Source organism: Conger conger, chromosome 18 (genome assembly GCF_963514075.1).
Source record: "Conger conger chromosome 18, fConCon1.1, whole genome shotgun sequence".
Classification (NCBI taxonomy): domain Eukaryota; kingdom Metazoa; phylum Chordata; class Actinopteri; order Anguilliformes; family Congridae; genus Conger; species Conger conger.
In genome coordinates this window covers 20,847,176-20,868,257 of record NC_083777.1, presented here as the reverse complement: position 1 = coordinate 20,868,257, position 21,082 = coordinate 20,847,176, and the positions used below count along the sequence as shown (strand labels likewise).

Sequence of the window (21,082 nt, the reverse complement as noted above, 5' to 3'; positions counted from 1 at the left end):
CAAAAAATCAGATTTGCTTATGGATGAATCTGTCCTAGATTTGCTTGTATCAACACTACTATCTAATCTATTTTTACACAAGGAAGGGATTTGTGACCCATTCCTATCAGAGGGTTTAACTAAGCTATCTGGTGTTGACTTTTTAAACTGGTTATTCTCTCTAAAACTAGAGGGCATCCTAATAGGAATTTGGGAATCAGTCTTTTTTTTTAGAGTCCCGTTGCAGGCATCAAAGCTCTCAGCATTTTCTTGAATAACTAGTTCTGTGTAGATATTTTTTTTTGTTGGGGAATTTGCAGTCCTTTCCTTGTTCAGTGTCCCATTTTTAAAAAGTTGTCCTTGTTCTTGCCTTGTGGTCACATTTTCAATGTCATTTCCATTGCCTTCTTTTAATGTTCCATGAATGAGCGTGTGGGACAGATTGTCTTTCTGATTCTTGTTTCCATTTCCATGACTGTCCCAGGTCTTGTAGATCTTTGTATCCTGTTCCTGGCCATTTGTTGCCTGACAGTGTTTTGGAGATCGGTTTGATTGTTTCTCAGTTACTGCAGAGACCTGATTCTTATTGTTATCTGTGCTTTGTCCAATAATTGCATTGCCTTCAATATCTACAGTGTCTCTATGGTTTGGCCCTTTGTCTGCTGTGTCTGCAGATTTCAGAGCCCTTTCTCCAGCAAGAAACTGATACACAGGAAGTTTACTTTCCTGCAGTTTTTTCACCGGAGGTTTTGTTTGTCCCAACTTTTGTGCCCACTCTTGTTTTTTAGCTTCTGATTCAAATTTTAGTCTTACAGAGCTCACTGTGGATGACTTAAGCTGGAAAGGTTGAGAAGCCTCACTGTCAGAGCTCTGTGATAGGCTATCTCCCTGTTTGAGTTTGTCATCATTAAATTGGGACAAAATACGTCTCTCTGGACTGCTTGGCAAACTGGCACATTTTCTTTCACTGTTGAACAGTTTTCCCATTCTATCTTTGCCCCAATCCTCATTCCCGGGTCCAATCACGCGGTGCTTTCTCTCCGGACTACTGCAAGTGGAACTGGGTCCCGATCGGGTTTCCCTGGCACTTCCCCTGCAAGCCTTCTTCTCAGGAGACTGTAGCTCATCATTCAGTTTCTCTGTTTTGTCACGAAAAAACTGAGAAACTTCACTCAGCTTTTCTTCCGCCTCCTTCACTGTACGATCCACCCGGTCCTCATATATGAGCTTTTCTCTATTCCTGTCCACTTTGTCTTCAGTAACGCGCATCCACACAGAATGCTTTGGGCTACCAGGTTCTGCTGTGTAATGCAACAATGTCAGTTTGTGCTGATCTGCATTAGAATTACATTTACCTGATGCATCCCTTGATGACTTTATAAGGAACTCTTTTTTGGGACTATTTGATGCCCTCTCACTCCTATGTCTCTCTGTATCCTGCAGCACTGAGCTTCGGCCATGAGTCTGGTCGCTCCCCGACTCCTCTGCGTCTGAGTGAGACATGTCAAACTTCTCAGAAAGAAGCATTTTCTCAGCAAACCTGTACGACTCTCCTCTGTGCTCTGTTGTGTCATCATCGTGATATTCAACAGAGTGCTGGCTCAGAAGCTTTAAGGTTCTGTATGAGTCATCAGTCATAAGCTGTGCAGATCCTGGACGACTGTCCTCTTCCTGTGACACTGGTGTATTTACTCTGGATGATTCCAGGTAGGGAGGAAGTGACTCTTCTCCAGTAATCTCCTCCTCTTCCTGTTGTACATCATCATCATCCATGTCTACTTTACTTGGTAACTCCTTTATCCTGTGATCCCCCATGTACATGTACATCTCTTTCTCTGGGTGATTTTTCGTCTCCCGTATGATCACCTCAGTTGGTTCTGCTTTATTGCCCTTTTCAATGTGAACCTCAATTATTCTTTCCACTTTGGGTTTTGAATTGATGTCTTTGTCAAGAAGTTGGGGTGATGATTCATTTCCTTTATGATTCTCACTGCCTTTGTGCTCAAACAGCCCAGCCAGCTCTCTGGAGGGGTCCCTGCCAGACTGAAATGCTTTCATTATGTCTTGAACTGACATGGTGTCCTCTATCCTCTCCGATGCAGACTCTTTCACTTGGGGCTTGTGGAACACCATTCGAGTTGTGGTGGTGATGTGCGTTTCCTCTTTGACACACATACCTTTGCCTGCAGAGTCATCCTCTGAGTTCATTTTCACCTGAAAACTTTTGGCCTTGTCCTTGATGGGCCCGTTAGCTTGCAGCTCAGTCTGAATGCATGCAGGTGACATTGATACTCGTGATTCTTCAACTGTAGGCTCCTGGCTTTCCTCAGAGGGCTCATAGCTCCTTATGACATGCACAACCTCAGTGCGTGTCTCAGTGATGACTGGAGGGACATCGTGAAATAGAGGTTTGGGCCCTGTGCTCTCTGCACTCTGAGGGGCTGAAGGGGTCTTTTCACTCCTGGTTTCAAATCCACTGTCTGAGAGAGGGCTCTTATCCTGGTCATGTGATATGTCATCGGGGGACATCACTACGGCATCAGTGCCAAACAAAGCCTCAGCAAGTTTGCATAGCTCTTTCTCTGAAGGAGAGGAACGCATGTTTGAGGGGGGCATTTTAAGCTTGTGTTCCTGCAGAGCCATGGTGGGTTTGAGAATGCGTTTTTGCTTTTCCTCACCCTCTCTTTTCACTTCATCGTATCTGCACTTCACATCTGAAATTTTTGAAAGAGAGTTAGCCCCAATATCATTTGTCAAGTAGTCCACTACCCTTGCTAGATTGAAATCTCTATCTGTTATGGACTTCGTTCTGACTTGGAAACCATCAGTGTCATAGCTCAGAGGACATCTCCGTCCATTCTGCTGAGATTCCTGTATCTCATCTTTTGAAAACTCTACCCAGTCATCGTCAGATCTCTTATTTTTAAGGGATGTTTTACTCTCTCTCAGTGCATCCTTTGACAGGATCTCACTCACTTTCACTAGATCCTGCTTTACCTTCTCAACAATTCTATAGGGTTCTTCATCTTCAACTTTTTGTTCTTTGGGAGAGTCTGACCGGGAGCTTTTAGCTGTTGGACTGTTGTCTGTCTGTAAGATCGCAGACATCCGTATTAAGTCTTCCTTCATTTCTGCTACATCCTTCAGAATTTCCTGACTGGATGATAATGAAGATGTAGCAGTTGATTTCAGGGCCGCAGGACAGAGGGAAGATCTTACTGGGGACAGTGTCTTAGAGAAGGATGACTGGGCTGGGGCTTGGGGTTCCACATTCCTAGTCTTTAGAGGAGACACGAGTGCAGCGGCTGATCTGGTGACTTCGGGAAGTTTTTTAAACTGGGGCTCAGGCATTACATTTATAACTGAGTACACAGGGACAGTGATGGTACTGGATGTCACAGAGGTGGTTGAGGAAGCCGGAGGAGACCTCAAGGACGCATAAATGGATGTTGAAGGTGAAGATCTTATTGACTGGTAGGATGAGGAAGGTGAGGAAGATATGGATTTAAGTGTTCCATAACCAGATGCAGAACAGGAATTGAATGTTTTTTCTGCCTCGTCCATAGCTGCACTGATACTCGTTGTGGCTGCATGAGTCGTTGCTTGTATCCTTTCCTGTAGGCTGCCAATCCCTCCAGAAAACAGAGGGGTTGACGGAGAATGGTATTTGATTGGTGAAACGGATCCATTGATTAGCGCTGCAGCAGAGGGGGGAGCTGAGGATTTTAGTGGTGAGGAGAGAGATGAAACCAGCAGTCCTTTTGTTACACCAGTAGCATCTGCACTGGATCTGATTGCGGTGAGCCCGGACACATTTTTCATTGAAGACGACGCCACAGGTGATGCAGAGGCTATGACCGATTTATATGGTAAATTGTACATGTTCACTGTGGACTTTGGAGACGCAGGTGGGGTCATGGCAATCGAAGACCGCTCCAGCAGTGACCCTGAGTTCATGACAGGCGAAGTCCTTGAAGCCAGAGACACAGCCAGTCCCTTCACAGACACAGGGTCTGTCTCAGTTTTACGTGGGGAAGAAAGGAGAGAAGGCGATACCTGAACAGGATACTGAGCTTGTTGAGCTACAGTCTTTATTGGGGAAGAAATGGTTCTGTATGACCTGATGGGAGAAGCTATATCGCTAACTGACTTGACTGAAGATGCGGTTGATGCTCCCAGGGTGGACTTGATTGGAGATGCAGAGGTAATTGACCACACTGACTTTAATGGCGAGGCAGATGGCGTGTTGGACGACGAGCTGGAGAGGGAACCAAATCCAGATTTTGCTTGCCCAGGGACGGCAACAGGAGCAGCCGACCATGCCTGGTAAGATCTTGTTGAAAAGACAGGTTTGTAAGCGTAACCAGCAGGCAGTGTTCTTGGTGAGCTTCGGTCAACTGTTTCTTAAACGAGTAAATTAAAATCCAACATAAAATCAACAAAAGTGATTGAAAAACAGAGAGACCAGAGGGAAAAGAAAGGTCAGTGAGTCCTGTATTATTAAACAAGGAGGAGAATACAATTATGGGGTTTTGAAATGGGAAATGATGTTTCTGAATAAAGCCAAAAGAAAGATGATCCAATGGTCCATGAACCAACACAAAATACAAAACTAAAGAAAAAAAGCAATGAAGCACAAAAATACAAGACACAAGACAAAACAAAAATAGTCAAGACAAACAACAAGAATAAAACAACTTCACTTCATTAGCTTATGATGAGCTGCTTTCCTTATCTCTTTGCTAAAGTGCCTTTTATCTGTTTGTCCTGAAAGTCCATTTACTTTGGACTTTTTTTTAAAAATGCGTTTAGACAAAACGGAAGACTACAAAACCTCCTCATACCTGTATTAAAGCAAAACGTACAGGAATACACAGTCCAGTATCCCTATACCCATCATGCAATGCTGAGTACCCAAGATGACTTGGCATTTCAAGCTTAAAATGTGAAGCACCTGGAAAAAACTCATCTTGCAATCTTTCATGCAATTTTTTTGATAAACAAATCAAGGAACATGGCACAATCACCAGGCAAAAAAGAGGTAGGCATAAAACAAATAAGTGTTAGTTTGAGAAAATATGTTGTATTATGCATCAAATTCAACTATTGTCCTCTATTTGAGTTGTTTTTTTCCCACATACAAGATAACAAAAAATTCCAACACAGAAGCAACATTTCAAAAAATGTGGGCAAGCATGACAAATTAAAAGTCACAACAAACCATGCAAAGTGTACCATGTTTAAAAAAAACGTATGTGTGGATTTTGAAGATATGGCGGCCATATTCAGAAGACAAGACACAAACAATAAGTATATCATATATGTGGGGTATATTTGTGAATGTGAACTTCAATCATTTCAAGGCAAATTTTGACTGATGAACTGGTGCACATTAGTGAAAGCATCCCACTCACTCGTTGCAGGCTCGGCCAGATAGCTGTAGCGCTTACGTAAGGCTAGAGATGCAAAGGTGTGCCGTCGCTCAGGTTTGTCGGCCTGCAACAACAACACAAATCCCAATCAATTCTGTGTAAAGATGCCCATCAGTACACTGCTATTGAAACCCATATCTTATGTGGATAATTGTATGTGGAAAAATAGCAATTATTTACCTGCAAACAATACTCATAATACTGCGTAAAATGCCAATGAACGAATAGCTGTATGCGTTCTTATGATTTATTCTGTGTAACATGCACTTCTATGCTTTGATTGCCAATTGGAGTGTTAAGGCATTATTGGCTGATACCAATGCAATCGCTTAATATTGTGCATCCCTAGCAATGCCATGTTTCAACAACCTCTGTTTATCAGAGCATTCATTATCAAAAGTGATCAAAAGTAATATCTGATGGTTTTTAGATGAGTCTTGATGGAAGATTCAATGTTTGCTGACATCTAGAAAGGACTATTCTGACCAAGTCACAGCTCAGATTTCTAAACTGGTTTCGTTCTGACAGAATTGGTGATTATTTATGAACCCTTTTTTAGAAAGTCGGTCGGTTCGGTTTTTAGAATTTTTTCTCAGTATCACGTCAGCATAAGAATGTTCACGTAAGACCATTCTAATCACATCAGGGTTAATTTATTAATTGATTTCAGAGAGTATGGAAAGAGTAAATAAAAAATAAAAAAACTTTAGAATGCAGCAGACAGAAGAGATGAGCAATACAACTTAGAAACAAGTTTTTATTTATTTAACAAATGACTAAAATAGTACTCAAATAATGGCTGAAATAAATACTGAGTTAAGAATGTAATCTTGACTGAAGAACTAAGAGAAGGATTGCTCAACCATTTTCATAGCTTTGTTAAAGAAGAGTGTAATGACAGAGTGGTTACTGAGAGGATGACAGAGAGGAGAAAAGACGTAATCTAAGTGTGACACAGACCACTCTCACCACAAGACACAAGGACCAAAGCAGATGAAGGAACGTTCTTTTCTATTACTAAGTGCTGTCTTTTCTATTGCTACATGGCTAAGTACTGTATGTTGTAGTCTTTCTATCTGCTAAAGCACCATAACGTATGAGAGAAGATTAATCTAGCACAAATGGGACAAGAAACACCTGAAATGGAATGCTTCAAATTACCTCTTCATCTGGATCTGACTCCATTTCCTTTTGGTTCCCATGACGCATTGCAGAAACAGGAAATAGCACAATGGACAGCAGGGGAAAGAAACATCAGGAGGTGAAAAGGGCAATCTAGCCCAAATGATGTAAGGCCCGAAAAAGACACCACAAAACCCCGCAAAGGAGCGAAAAGGAAAAGGCCAACATTTACCACAAAAGTAGGATAGAGATAAAAAAAAAAAAATGACAACAACAACAAAAATAGCCATTATTGAACACAAAGTCGGAGCATCATCAGCCAAGCGCGAGGACTAGGTTGAAACTCGGATTCGGACAGAAACGCGAGTCAGAATGGCTCGAAACAGATAAAAGACACAGGTAGGGCAGGCGCCCCAGTTTGGCCCTATGTGCTTCTCTGCCCTATCTTTCCTTGTCATGAGGATGATATGACATGACACAGGAACAGCTACTGAAATACAGCCTTACCTTCTTTAGAGTTGGCAGTGCGATGTTCAGATTGCAGATAGCAGTCTGTGGAAGACCTTTAGCGGTCTTTGGCTCTTTAAGGAATGACAATCTCCCACAGGGTTCTTGACTGACATCCCTGATCTACAGAGACATAAGAAAACAGTTATGTATATACTGTAAATATGCAATTCCATATCTGAAATGGTAAATATACAACATTCATAATTTGTTGTTTTAACAAGAGAAAACAATGAATTAAATAAAAAATATATAAACATATAAATATGAATTTATTATTTTACATTTAAATAGAAAATAAGAAAATGTAACATCCAGCACAGAACCTGTATTCATAAACCACAGGGGTTAGACTCTGCTTTAAATAATTGCTTAATAATAATAATGATGTGTACAAAAATGCTAATCAAAATAAAACATTTAATGCACCTGTTAAAATGATCTATTCTGAGATCTCATGACAAATATTGCTTATACAGATACGGAAAACATTTTAAATAATAATAAATAAAGCTAAAGAATAAGAGTAGTGTGTTGCTTCGCAATCACACTAATGGAACCCATAATCTTTACTAATGCCAAAATGTTTTTTGTATATAGGGTACAGAATGATGCAACTTAAAAAGTAACTGCCACATCCAACACCCAAATGCAATCAAGCCAAAGTATAAGAAAAAATATGTATACCACTTCTTGCGATTACAGCCAAAAGTAGTGCTTGTAAGTAAATTCATTACGGGGAAAGAAATGTCAAGATAAATCAAAATGAATTTTAGCTTAGAATTTTTTCAATTTGACAAATTAAAAAAAAGAAATAATGAAATAATAATAAATTAGATAATAAAAGCAGCAAATGGTTTATCATTCCGTTGCACCACACCAAACAGGGCTCACAGAGAGATGATAGCCATGTGCTTTACCTTCACGCAAAATGGAAGCCTGTTTTCTTTGAATGCATAAAAATTGAACACTAGCTGCTGTCCAGTTTTGATCAGAGGAGCCACATTGCCATAGCAATCCACATGTATGGGCTTTCCTTCCAGAACCTGTAGGACAACAGCATGGCCATTAAACTCGAACAATTTGTGAACAGTATTTAAAAGACAAGATTTTTTTCCCCGTATTTCAATGATTTCATGATTTACGTTTATGAAGTTACAAATCCCGATGCCAAATTGTACAGTCATTTAGTGAAATATATCTACATTATCTAAGGTCTACAACATCAGGTGGAACACTGAAAAAATGTGGTATTCAGTTAAGAGACTATCCCTAGACATGTGCATTTCACACCCTGAGGTCTCTGGACACAGCAGGATCACAGAAAAATAGATAAAAAGATTGACAAAGTGACTATTTACGACTGTCTTAAACTACTAATCTACTGTGACAGCTGAATTTCTAGGTAATCTGTGGAAGCGTCACCAGTTCTATCCATTCATTTAGTGAAATAGGCCATCGGTACGCAAAACCTGGACGTTCAGGATGCGTCTAAAAAATCTAACAGTTTGCATATCAGGTTGTTTCTGGTGCCGCGCAATTAGAAAACGTGTCCATGAGCCACGTGGCGAACAGAGCAGCTCGCTCCTCTGTCGGGAAACCGAGCGCACCTCGATGTCTTTGCTCCTGGCCACCTCCTCGAAGTTCTCCTGCTGCTCCAGGGTTTTGTCCACCTTGTCGTCGGTCATGCAGAAGCACCGCAGGCGGGACTCCACCGGGTCGTTCATCTTGGCGAACACCACGAACTTGGCCATGTACGGGACGCAGATGAGCTCGCGGTACAGCTGGGCAGCCAAGCCCACGGTCTCTGGGAGCTGGTGGCAGTCCGCTAACCAAAACCTTCCAGAGGAATGGGAAAAAGGCTCAATAATGTATACAGTGTACTGGAACAGACACGCTGCCAAGAACACTAACTCCTTTTTCCTGAAAAGGGAATTTTGAATTGCTTTCACTCTTAACAGTATTCTTTGTATGCTTTGAGACACTGTACGGACTGCATGTGCGTCACATAAAGGTTGCCATAGCGATCATAATGGTGGTGGTAACTCATGTAGAATCATTACTACCAGAATAAGGAGGAGGAGGAAAATTATGAATTCCATGAAAGCGCAGAACCACATGGAACATTTTTATTACCAGATTCCCAGCTAAGCCGTGATATCAGCTGAGATCAGGTGACCTCTTCTGCAGTCCTACCATGAGCTCTGTACACCAGTATTAGACTGAAACACATGTTCTGCAGTGGCCTTACCTGGCAGAGACATTGGTGGTAAAGGAGACACATTCGGTCACAAAGGATAGAGGCGTGGTCCCTGTAATGTCTTCCCACTGGGCTGGTGACGTTCCCCCTGAAAAACAAATCTGCTCATTATGCACCGCCGTATTCTCAAATGCTCAGTGTCAACATAAGAGTAGCACAGAGTAACCTGCCATCTCTGGCTGCACACCTGCCCAACTAAACAACGCACTTTCCAGCACTGTGTGCCCAATGGCCATTTAGTCAGCATGATACTGAATAGACTATTATAATTAAGCAGACCTCACACATTTCCGTTCCAGCTTTTAGGCGGCATGGCATTGAAATAGGTACTTAATTCCAGAGTTACTGAGGCGCCCTCAAATTTTATTGCTTACACTTAATTTTTATTGCTTACTCATGGGAACTCAAGTTAACTCCGGGTGTCAGTTGGAGACCCATGTCTCCAGTGTTTCATGTTTGCTTTTCTTCCTATTATTTAAGATTAAGTGTCTACTTGAAGATTTAACACACGCAGAGGCAAAAGGGAGGTCTGATGTTTGGCCTGCCAACTGAAACATAAGTCGTAAAACAAAAATAGAGTTACAGCAGAGGGCTTAGTCAGACCTGGGTCAAATACATAATTGTTTTGGATTCAGATTTGCAGCCTTTTTGTGAGAGGATTTCACAGCTTCCAATAGAGCAGACAATCTCACTAAAGTGTAGAAAAGTATTTGAATCCAAAACAATTATCTATTTGACTGGGCTTTACCTCTCTGAGTTGCACTTGCCTGTAATGCTGCACAGGAGCCGCAGGCAGGGGGCGCTGTCCCCTCGGTAGCCGTTGGAAATCCCCTCCCCCGACGGCGGCGGGACGGGGATGGTCATGGTGATGGGCTTGTGGAACTTCCTCCTCCGAGGCTCGACGGTCACGATGGGGCTGAACGTGGCCCTGCTCCCCACAATCTTCTTCACCAGCTCGTCTGGGACAGGCTGGGCCTTTGCACAGAGAGAGAGAGAGCAGCTGTGTTACCGCAGTTTACATAGTCATAGTGTTAATATCAATTCAGTACATTCAATGCAGGAAATTACCGGAAATATAAGGAACATAGACGGAACTTTTCGATTAAGTGAACTTCAAGCCATTTGCATTTCATCTGACTGAACCAGAATGGAATTGAACCAGCACAGGAAAGCCTTATTTAATCACACTCCACATTGCTTATACTCACACAGACACTGAGCTAGAAGAGGACAATTGATGAACATCTTGTCCTGGCAGACTATGGGAGGTGGACACTTAAGCAAAACTACTTTAGCGGTAGGAAAATAAGGAACATTGTTGGGCTGAATGGTCTGTTCTAGTCATTATGTTATTTTATGTCATGTTAAAAGGAGACCAGGATGACCCACCATGTAGGACGGCAAGTTGCAGTCACTACTGCCAGAACCTGAGGCCCATCCACACATGAGAACAATGCTCCTACTGGAGGCGCAGCACAATCCCACATTATTTAATGTGAACCATTATGAAGTGCAGAGATGCCAGCCCTTGCCGTTTGCTCTCTGATTCACACAGACCCAGATTCTCCCGTAATGAGGACAAACCTGCAGGCCGACTCGGATCCTTTTAGTCAGAGCCCCCTCTGGGAACGACGCCCGGACCATCGGCACAGTCACGCTCGTCAGGACCCCTCCCTCCGGGCCCATGTGGTTGCTCTCCTGCTTTATCCGGGACACCACCGCAAAGTACTGTGGGAAATCCCTGGTGACGATGCGACAGATGCGCTTCTTCTCCAGCTCGTCTGAGCTGTCCAGCTCTGCGACAAAACAAAGCAAACAAGCGATTTAAAAATGACGGCTGTGGACGTAAGCTATAATGTCAGATCCGGTAAATGGCTGGACTACTTAAATAATTACGAGCAGCGGTTGGCAAGAAATCCAAGAGCTGACACAACCCTAGAGAGAGAGAGAGAGAGCGAGAGAGAGAGAGAGAGAGAGAGAGAGAGAAAATGAGAGAGAGAGTAGGAGGGGGAGAGAGAGGGGGAGGGAGAGAAAGAGAGAGAGAGAGAGGCTTTGAGTGTTGAGCACTGGGGGGGTTGAGGGCACAGTTACCTTCATCCATCCCGTTCAGGAGATGGCTGAGCTCCTCGGTCCGGTAGTCATACTGGTGCTCCTTCCACGTTTCTCCATTGTCGCTTCTGAGGACAATCAACTCCCGCTCCTTCCCCCTCATAGAGCCAAAATGGGGGATCTCCACTATCACAGGGCTGGAAAGCACACGCAGCGGTATGTCAGGGTGCGCTACAGGAAGAGCGAGGAACTCACAATGACCTCCCTCCCAGAGGGGCAATGTAGGGAGATGGATCACTCTATGATATCCTGTTTATTCTAAGCTCCCAATGGTGATGCAAACATGGCTTACTGCACTATCCATGAACACTTCCACAGCCTACACACTTCCTTAAAAGAGTGGCTACAATCCAAGTTATGGAAATTAATTCCACACCATAAGTAAATCTTCTACTTTTGGTAGAAAAGCGTTTTTTAGTTGTTTTTTTTAAAGGATTGCACACTCCGACAAAGCTATACAAATAGTTCAGGCATAAGAGCTACTCTTCTGTGAGATATTTCAACAACTTTTAAACTGCTAAATTTCATGCAGCTGTTCAAAGGAACAAACTGCTAATTCACCCATAAAATATTAAAATAAAGCAAACAAAATAAAATGCACAAACATAATACATAATACATACCCACAGTCTCAGGCTTTAACAGTCTAGCCGAAAGTGTTACAAATAAAAATGGTATTGAGTTTCAGTGTGCATTTAACCTTGTACAAAGTACATGTAGATTAAAGTTGCAAAGTAATTCAACCCCAGTCATAGTGTGGACCCACTGTACCTCAGACAGATACTCTTAAAGCAGATATTTGTCCTAGTTTTCTGGTGCAGGTAGCAGCTAGAACATTCAGCACCGTTTTGGAAGCGTTTTCAACAGTTTCAGTCATAAATATGCCTATTATGGAAAGTTTTACACAGGAGACACCCAAGAAGGCTAAATTTGTGAGTCTTCATGGGCACAAAATAGAAATAAATTATTTCAGTCTGTAGATGATGTTTAAACGTTCCCAGGGTACTAAATCACACACATTGCACCATGGAAATAATTTCCGGCACTGACAAGCAGACAATCCTCATCTATTTTTCCATCGCCTAGGCTGTCTCCATAAACAGACATAATCTGCCTCAAAGCTGAAATGTTTAACTTCCAGATAGAGGGGTTCAGCAGAAATCTGCATGGTTTCAAGAGGAGTGAGTTTTCAAGGGAGCAGAATAATTAAATACAAAATAACAGCACCAATAAGAGTACAGTAGAACTGACACATCCGGGGATGCTTTTATTCATTAACAGGACGGGAATTTTCAATGTTCCCTGACTGATGTCAGCTGTCTTTTCTGACACTTCAAGAACCATTTCCATCGCTCACTATCCCAGTTCATGTACCTCTACATAAGCCTTTTTTAGAAATACACACACACACACACACACACACACACACATATACACACTTTTTAGTGTTTCAAATTGAAACAGTTTTTGATTTAATGAGTTCAAGAGAGTACCATTTGTTAACAAAAGTGCAGTTAATTATTACAATGTTGCATACATAAATTACATCACACCCACTCTTCCACAATGACACATCATGCTAAATTTGGAGCCAGTTAACAGATGTGCAAGTGATCACAAGTTCCTCCCAGCCAGAAGTACATGGAGTGAACACATTAAGCATTAAATGAACTCTTCATCAGTTAATAGTTAGCAAATAATGTACAGTAACTAATGCATTAGTTACATTAATATTTATATCCATTAGCAAGCCACCAGATAGACTTATGATTATTTCACCATTAGCAAATACATTACGTTTGGTTTTAATTCCAATATTGAATTGGCATTAACTAATTTGGTTAACATGAATTAATGATGTACAATTACCTAAACAAAGCTGTACAGAGTAATTCTCAGTAGCTAGCTATTTACCAACTACATTAGTTAATGCCAGGTCAAATAGCCTTATTGTAAAATGTTACCCGGAAAAAGAATTACCAGCCAAGCAGCTGCTTACCCCAGAAACTGAGCTCCGGCTGGCCCCACTTCCACCAGGCGGCTGGCCAGGCCCTCTCCCTCCACCATGGGGGGCGGGGAGGCCAGCTTGTGCCTGCGGACCAGGCGGCAGGTGATGCGCGTGGGCGCCGTGCACTTCCGCGGCGGGATGATGATGCGCATGCCGTTGTGGCGGCTGCCGCGCATGGAGCCGCCGCGGGCGTCCACCATGAAGCTGACCAGGAACCTGCAAAATGGAGTCTGGTTAACGGGGAGGCCGCCATTTTACATCACATCCGTGTGCATGTGTACGTTCCCAAACTGTCAGAGTTCACGTCCATCAAGATAGAGAGGGAGAGAGAGAGGGAGCAGGAGTGAGTGAGAGAGAGTGAGAGAGAGAGAGAGAAAGAGAGAGAGATGAGGGTTTGAGTGTTCAACCCTGGCAGGTAACCTCCTTTTTGTTCTGGCCATGTCATTGGCCAGCTGCAAATGCATATATGATCTATCAATTGTAAAGTATCATTTTAAATCCACCCTTTGCAAGTCACTTTGAGTAAAAATGTCGACTAAGTATAAGCAGACATATCCTGTATGTAAGTGATATGTGTACTAAAACCTAGTACTATTCATTAGAAACATTTAATATAAGTTACCTATTAAGGGTGGATTTGCCAACAGCCAAACATAATTTGTATCCAAGTACGAGGTAATAATAAATACAAATGTAAATATATGGAAAAAAACTAAATATGAATTGTGTATTTGCATATGTGACACTGCCAAGATAGATCCTTCAGAAATAGCACAAAATAGCACAATAACATCCTGATTTAATGAACAATTACTTGTAATCCCCGCCCTTTAATATGTAATCTGAAGCCGAGAACACACAGTATGGTTTAAATCTTGATTTAGCCTTGATAATACCACCTACTAAAAAAAGCAAAGGTATTCTCGGATCCTGAAATCAGTAAATCGTAGACTGTGTCCCCGCAAGCACCTATAAGATGTGTAGTAGCTGCTAACATGCCAGAAACGTTAGCCAGACTTGTGTTATGGGTTAGGTTTTACAACCTGACAAAGTGCTAGTGACAATGGCAATAAAACCACTGGACAACATACTGCTCCAAAACATTCTCACAAGAGGTGAAAAGAGCTGGCCAATGTATAGCCCTTGCAAGAGCATACTTTGTACACAGGCATACTGCATACTGCTTATGCAAAAATAAGTGCTTATTTTAAAGACATGTAGCTACTACAACAAACAAAGGACACAGAATAATTGGACATAAATTGCAGAGCAGCTCACTAGCAGAGGCTGGTGATTTTGTATGTCTCTGACAGTTATGTCCTGTACTCTAAAACCTCTTGAGAATGCAGCCCGGAAATAGACAGGTTGGTAAAATGCACAACCAGTAATTGTAGCAGCAATTCTGCTGAGGTGACACGCTGCGGCTCCTCCATTTCACAAACTCGTGTGGCAACCGTATCAGCGGCCACCGAGATTATTCAACAGTGGGCAGCTTGCGTAGTATGCAGACCTCAGTGAAATACGTGCATGAAATACTTTAACTCTTTAACAGCCGGAAACACTGGAGAACATCCCTGCACATTTTCTGAGAGTTTGAAAGAAACCTAGGATTATGTGGACAAATAATTCTCAGTCGGCTACTACTGAAAACAGATGGGTTTTTTTGTCATGCAAGAACAGACAGTTTTGGAGTGCAAGTATCCCAGATAGGTATTTCACCCAGGTCCATATTGTATGCAGTGTCTCCTCACAAACCATACTGTGTGTTTTAAGCTTACGGCCATTCTTAGAAGGGCAAGGCAAGGTGAGAAATTTCGTCACAGATACGGTAGCACAGGGTGCTAGTCTAGGTGAGACCACACAGGAACACGAGTACAGAGCAGGGTCACAGGCTAGTTTTCACCTGGAGTCATACTGGGGGAGAGGAGACGACAGGCTGCGGGACAAAAGCAAAAAATGAAGGAGGCAAAATAAAGAGATTTATTATCATTATTATTAATAATGCCATTCTCATTATTAAAAATAAATAAGCACTGTTGGTGTGAGGTAAATACTGTAAGCAGGAGTAATAAGCTGGGCTGAAATCAAGCAGAAGGAAAATGCAGTGACTGGTAACATCAGGGGAATACAGAGCCAAATTCTGCAGGGCAACAGAGATGCACAATACATAATACTGTATACAACATGATGCATGTTTCATTGTTTCATTGTTTCACACCTTATCTTCCAGTGTTGCGACAAACAGAGTGATCTGATTATCTTTTTACCCAACAAAACCGGACAACCTCAAATCTGCCCAGGACACCAGCAGACCAGGGTCAAATACGTGATTGTTTTGGTTTCAAAACCCGCCTTCTGGTCCTCTTGGTTGGCTCAATTGCACCAGGCAAGATCAATTGAGCACAGAATCCAAAATAATTACGTATTTGACTCAGGTCTGGACACCAGCAGCTCTGCTTCATCCAGCTCTGCTTCACCAAGTAATCGTGCAACCACCTAAAAACCATGGTGACCAGCTGCAGTCTGCCCAGGTGGGTGTGTTTGGGCCAGGTGAGGGCCGGATGCTTACCCTGAGTGGATGGGGCTGGAGACCAGGTGGGCGTTGTCGGTGGAGTCTGGAGCCCAGCTGTACCGGCGCAGAGCGTCTGAGTTACACTCCCTGGTCACTGCCAGGTGCTGTGGAAAACATGGCCGCTAAGGCGTTGGGTTTGAACCCTGAGCGTGTCTTACACCCGCCTTACTTCACGTGTGACCCCTCCCCGTGACCCCCCCACCCCTGCTCTGCCCCAGATCTCATCTCCCTTCCTCCCTCCCCAAAATCACCGCACACATTCTGCTACACCTCTGCACGTACAAAAGGCCAGGAAGAAACTGCTATTGCTAATCATTTAACTGTTTAGTACTTCCTGCAGATCTCAGGAAGTCTCTTCAAAAATCAGACCCAGGACTACGATGCAGTCATCAAAAGGGCAAACTATTCCCCGGATTCTTCCCACACTCCAACAATTCACTGACTGACATGGATCAAAAACATTGCAAAACATAAATCATGCTTTTAAAGGAAGTGAAGTGTACAAAAATAATATGGCATAATTCCAGTTAAAATAAACATTTGTTTGGGCAAAAACTGAATGTTGGAGGCCAAGTGTCACAAGGGAAAAAAAATGCCTGGGATATGACATTCGAGTACACTACCGCCAGTGAAATCATAATCAAAGCAGGGCTGATTCAGAAGAGGGGAAAAACGTGCAAATTGCACTTTAATGCAGAAAAGCCAGTGCTTGTCTGCATCTGAGAAGCAAATAATAATATAGAACTATTATGAATTAATAATAATAATAATACTTAATATACCTTATTTTGAGGATCAACAATGAAGGAGATGTCTTTACAGACACTTTGAAGCTTTTGAAGAAAAAACACAAACTTTCAATCACACAAATAGTTCTGGAAGAGGGGAAAACAGATCAGAGTGGAAACAGGGAATGTGCTTATATTTTTGCAGAAATGGTATAGGGGTACATGAGTGCAAGGTCTAGGTTATTGTGTTTCAAGTCCTGGAGTTAGTGTGTAAAAAACTGTGACTGTCACAAACACGTAGAGGAAGAGGAGGATTTGGATACTTGCATTATTTTAGCTTCACACACTGGTTCAATACCCAGTACGTCTTCTTGTAGGGCAAGAGGGTTACTCTCTCCCATCTCACTTTAATGGGAGCCTCCATTTTGAAAATGCATACACTCAAAATGTTAAACTAAGACTGAAATAATAGTCTTTCACACGCTACTACTGCTCAAGATTCAGCTGTGAGCACGTGATACAGTGGAAAAAATCAGGAAATAAACTAAAGTCTTCACGCCTTTCAACATCACTTTAGTGTCAGTATTCCAGAAGGACCCGTTTTGCAGACGCTGTCGAGGGGAAAAAGTGATGTGGGAGCGGGAGCGAGAGCGAGAGCAGTGTGGGATTCATACCGTGTCCTTGGGAGCCAGGATCTCCTCGATCATCATACTGTCCCGCGTGTAGGAGCTGCGGTTCAGGGTGTTGGACCTATCCGAACTGAAGGAGCGGAGGCTGGGTGTATTTACATGTTACCACACAAGTAGGGTGGGTGACAGTGAGATGGACAGGGGAGAGTCCGTTACTGCATGCAACTTCCAGGGAACTTGCATTAGGCCAAACAGGTGGACAGGAGATATTCAAAGATGGAAATTAATGAACTGAAAAGTTTGTGTTTCCAGGGAGAGGGTGGGGTAGAGATGGCAAAGGGAGAGTGATAAATGAAATGGCTGAATAATTATGAAACTTTAAATTAAATGTACAGTATTTCATGTTGGTCTGGAATCAGAAATTATTTACAAAAACATCAAGGGAATACAGTAACCTTGTCAGCGGTTATGCACCCCACTTTTTAGAATGACATGAATCATTGGATTAAATTAAAAACATTTTTATAATTAACGAATTAACTTTCAAAGAAAGTAATGCAACTTGAAAACCCACTGCAGAATCTTTACGTAACTTTGCAGTCATACATGAAAAACAAATGACCTCAGAGAATCTGAGGAATCTCCGAATCTCAATCCACTTAGTCGACCCCTTGCTCTTAATTTATCCTTAAATCAAAGATTAATTCTCTGTTCCCAGAACAGAGTCAACAAATGTTTTGAACGTAAACACCAGAGACAGATGTCATTAAACAAATCACACACACAGACCAAATCAAAGGTCTACATAAAGACTACTTATAAATGATTCTCTATTTTCTGTGGATTTTACTCTTGTGTAAATGTAGCTAGCTAGCTATCTGATGGGTAGGGCCCTGCTGTAGTTGTTATAGCAGCCAGCCCCCTCTGGCAAAGGTTCCACTGAACTACAGGCAGGGAAAATTCCCACAGTTCCTTGCTTTGGGCTTCCTTCCATTCCTCTGACTCAACTGCTCTCAAATAGCTCTAAATCAGACTGCTGGCCAGCGAAAGAGTGAAAAATGTGCACCTCAGCAATATCGGGAGATCTCCAACACGCAGCAGTGAAGAATTTATTCAGGCCCAGTGCGTCTTTCTAAACAACGTCAACCCCGGTTCGAGAAGGACGTGCATCAGCTTGAGCCACCATTTCCAGACCCCCCCACCCATTCATTAAGATTATCTCCCCGCGGTGCTGGTGAGGTCATTCTAAAAGAAAGCTCTTGCTCTGCGGTAAGTTGTAAAGTATGTGTGATAGTCAGCATCAGATAGGCTAAAAGCTGTCAATTCAACTTTCTGCTGTGGTTTGTTTAAACCACATATTCTTTGGCCATGATTATTTCCATCTTTGCATAAGGTTCCTTTAATTTTCCCCCTGAATCTGTTATTTGTAGAATTATCTCTAAAGTTATTGGTTGATAAATCCCTGGAAGCTACAGAGCTGCACTACATAACAAAGCTCATGCTGTGTAAATAGCCACCCACAACACTCACATCAAACAAAGTGCACACAGCATGTTACTTACTCCAAGCACCAGTGGCACCGTTAGCCTGTTAATGCATGTTGCGCATAGCCACCTTTTACCATTTCTTTCTTTTTAACAACAGTTAATGAAGGTTAGTATTGTTTGATGAAAAAAAACTAGTGACTATTTGCCGAGTAGCTAAATGTAATGTTTCAAGCAAAAACAACAGCAAAGCTGCCATTTGCGTAAAATGGCCGGCAACAAATTCCGAGGAATGCAGCACACCACAAGACAATGATTGGATGGAGACGTGACAGAGAAGCCTGTGATAGGCCTACAGCTGCAACGTGTCAGCCCCTCTTACCTTATCCTAGGGCTACGGTGAGAAATTATGGGGGGGAGGGGGGAGGGGGAAGAAAAACAGAAGATATTGAAATGTGTTGAGGAGACAACCAAGCTGAATGCAGCCACACTGATGACCGGGGCACTGACGCTCCACCTCTGCATGTGTTGCACCCCTGGGCCAGACCCCATGTTCACGGGGCCCCCAAAGGGCCTTAGTGGCCAGGGGGCACTGCTCAACACAGACTATGTGCCTTCCCAAAAGTTTCAGACGGGACTGAGAGTTCTGTCCAAGGGTGCAAAATGCAAGCAGCTTTGGCTGAGGCCGTGAACAGAAAGGTAAAGAAAAATAAAAACGTTTGCTCAGCATCATACAGTAATGACCTCGGAAAATAAATAAATAAAGAAGAATTCATGGAACCCTAGGGTTTTGAGTAACAGGCTTGTTTATTTTACTACGTTGAGATACATTTGAATTTCAGAAACGTGAAACTGTTTAGGAGCACTATTTGACAATGTTCAAGTTTCCATGACTGAACATGTTTGTATATTCAATATGATGATCACACAAGTACAAACTGCCACAGATTGCAGACATACAGAATATGTTAAAATTCTTGTCTTATGTTAACCGTTCTTTATGAAAAACAAAAATCAAAAACTGCTCAACAGGAAAGGCTGAGTGATTTCAGTTCCACAAACAAAACAATCTTGACTACAGTGTACAGATTTGTACAGCAGAAACATCTTGGTGAAAGTGGCCTTCCATATCTATAAATGGCCTGCAATGCTCTTAATGTTATTAATACCTGCTTTTATACATTCATGCATCTACAGCAGGAGGCATGTACGGTACCATACACATAACCAACAAACAGGACAAGGTCAGCTAATTTTTTTCATTCTTCAATTGTCTTTGACATCAATACAATTAGAAACAAGAAACACATCCCAAACAATTGGCAGATTCATAACAAACCCAAATAGAAAGCAATATTCCGGGAAAACATATGAAATGCACAGGGACATCATGCTTAGTATACTGTGTGCAGTAACTTATGAGCGGCATGTTAGCAGGGCCGACGCCAAAATGGATCATTACATGGCAGGAACTTGTGTTAGGCTCACGTTACCTGGCAGACCGTGCGCCGAGGCTGAATCCCATATACCCCTCTTGCGGTAGAGAGTCGTCGCCGAGTTCCTTCAGATCCTGGGGCCGCAGGTATTTATCCGTGTCCCCAGTCACCGCATCCTCACCTGACAGAGAGGCTCGGTTACTCACGCCATGCCCAATATACCAGTATCCAGAGGCTACGGGGCGCCTTTGGCAGTTAGTAACGTTAAGCGTCTTTTGGTACCACCCTCCGGCCCCTCTTCCATAAGGATCACCTACATACATCCTCTGATGTCACAGATTATCCATCGCACAACATATGACAAACGACATTACGCCAAAAAAGGACGTTTCCGATGAAAAGTTGAAAAATACCAAACAAGATTGTCAACACCCCGTAGAAAAAGTCAGAAGTTTGCTCAAAGATAAACAGAAGCTCTCTGCGAAGAAGCACACGGTAATTTTGTGAATAAAATGTCGCTATGCAAGTTAGTTGCCGAAGCTGTCCTTGAGAAACGAAGATGTTACTTGAGACATGAAGGCAGTGTTTAAAAAGGCAGAAAATGTTAGAAAGCTTGAAAGACAGGAGCAAGCGCACCAAGGAGGAAGAAAAACTGCATTCCAGCAGCAGCAAAAAAAAAAAACAGTGCCCGATCCCCCTCTCCTCGTCCCCTACGCTCCTCTCCACTGCACCCCCTCCCCCGAGCCAGCCTTTCTCCGCTGCCGCGGCACACACTAAGGAGTACAAAAATTATAATAACCGCAGCCTAATATCTCA

At 42.6% G+C, this 21,082-nt stretch overlaps 1 protein-coding gene across 14 annotated transcripts in view; it reads right to left on the bottom strand.

Moving 5' to 3' along the window:
- The window catches only part of LOC133117972 (ankyrin-3-like), a 135,484-nt gene that overhangs the window by 17,323 nt on the left and 97,079 nt on the right, over positions 1–21,082 (bottom strand). For 3 of the 14 annotated variants that reach the window (XM_061227538.1, XM_061227539.1, XM_061227541.1), the window contains 16 exons: positions 20,324–20,447; positions 19,213–19,224; positions 17,392–17,476; positions 16,772–16,822; positions 15,987–16,093; positions 15,321–15,353; positions 13,409–13,633; positions 11,392–11,546; positions 10,885–11,096; positions 10,068–10,275; positions 9,292–9,388; positions 8,651–8,879; positions 7,961–8,086; positions 7,041–7,163; positions 6,573–6,599; positions 5,394–5,475 (listed from right to left, as the gene is read on the bottom strand). In XM_061227538.1, the coding sequence (XP_061083522.1) occupies positions 5,394–5,475; positions 6,573–6,599; positions 7,041–7,163; positions 7,961–8,086; positions 8,651–8,879; positions 9,292–9,388; positions 10,068–10,275; positions 10,885–11,096; positions 11,392–11,546; positions 13,409–13,633; positions 15,321–15,353; positions 15,987–16,093; positions 16,772–16,822; positions 17,392–17,476; positions 19,213–19,224; positions 20,324–20,447 (1,896 nt within the window). The remainder of the gene's footprint in view (positions 1–5,393; positions 5,476–6,572; positions 6,600–7,040; positions 7,164–7,960; positions 8,087–8,650; positions 8,880–9,291; positions 9,389–10,067; positions 10,276–10,884; positions 11,097–11,391; positions 11,547–13,408; positions 13,634–15,320; positions 15,354–15,986; positions 16,094–16,771; positions 16,823–17,391; positions 17,477–19,212; positions 19,225–20,323; positions 20,448–21,082) is intronic. The other 11 variants (XM_061227551.1, XM_061227552.1, XM_061227549.1 and 8 more) reach the window with 9 other exon arrangements.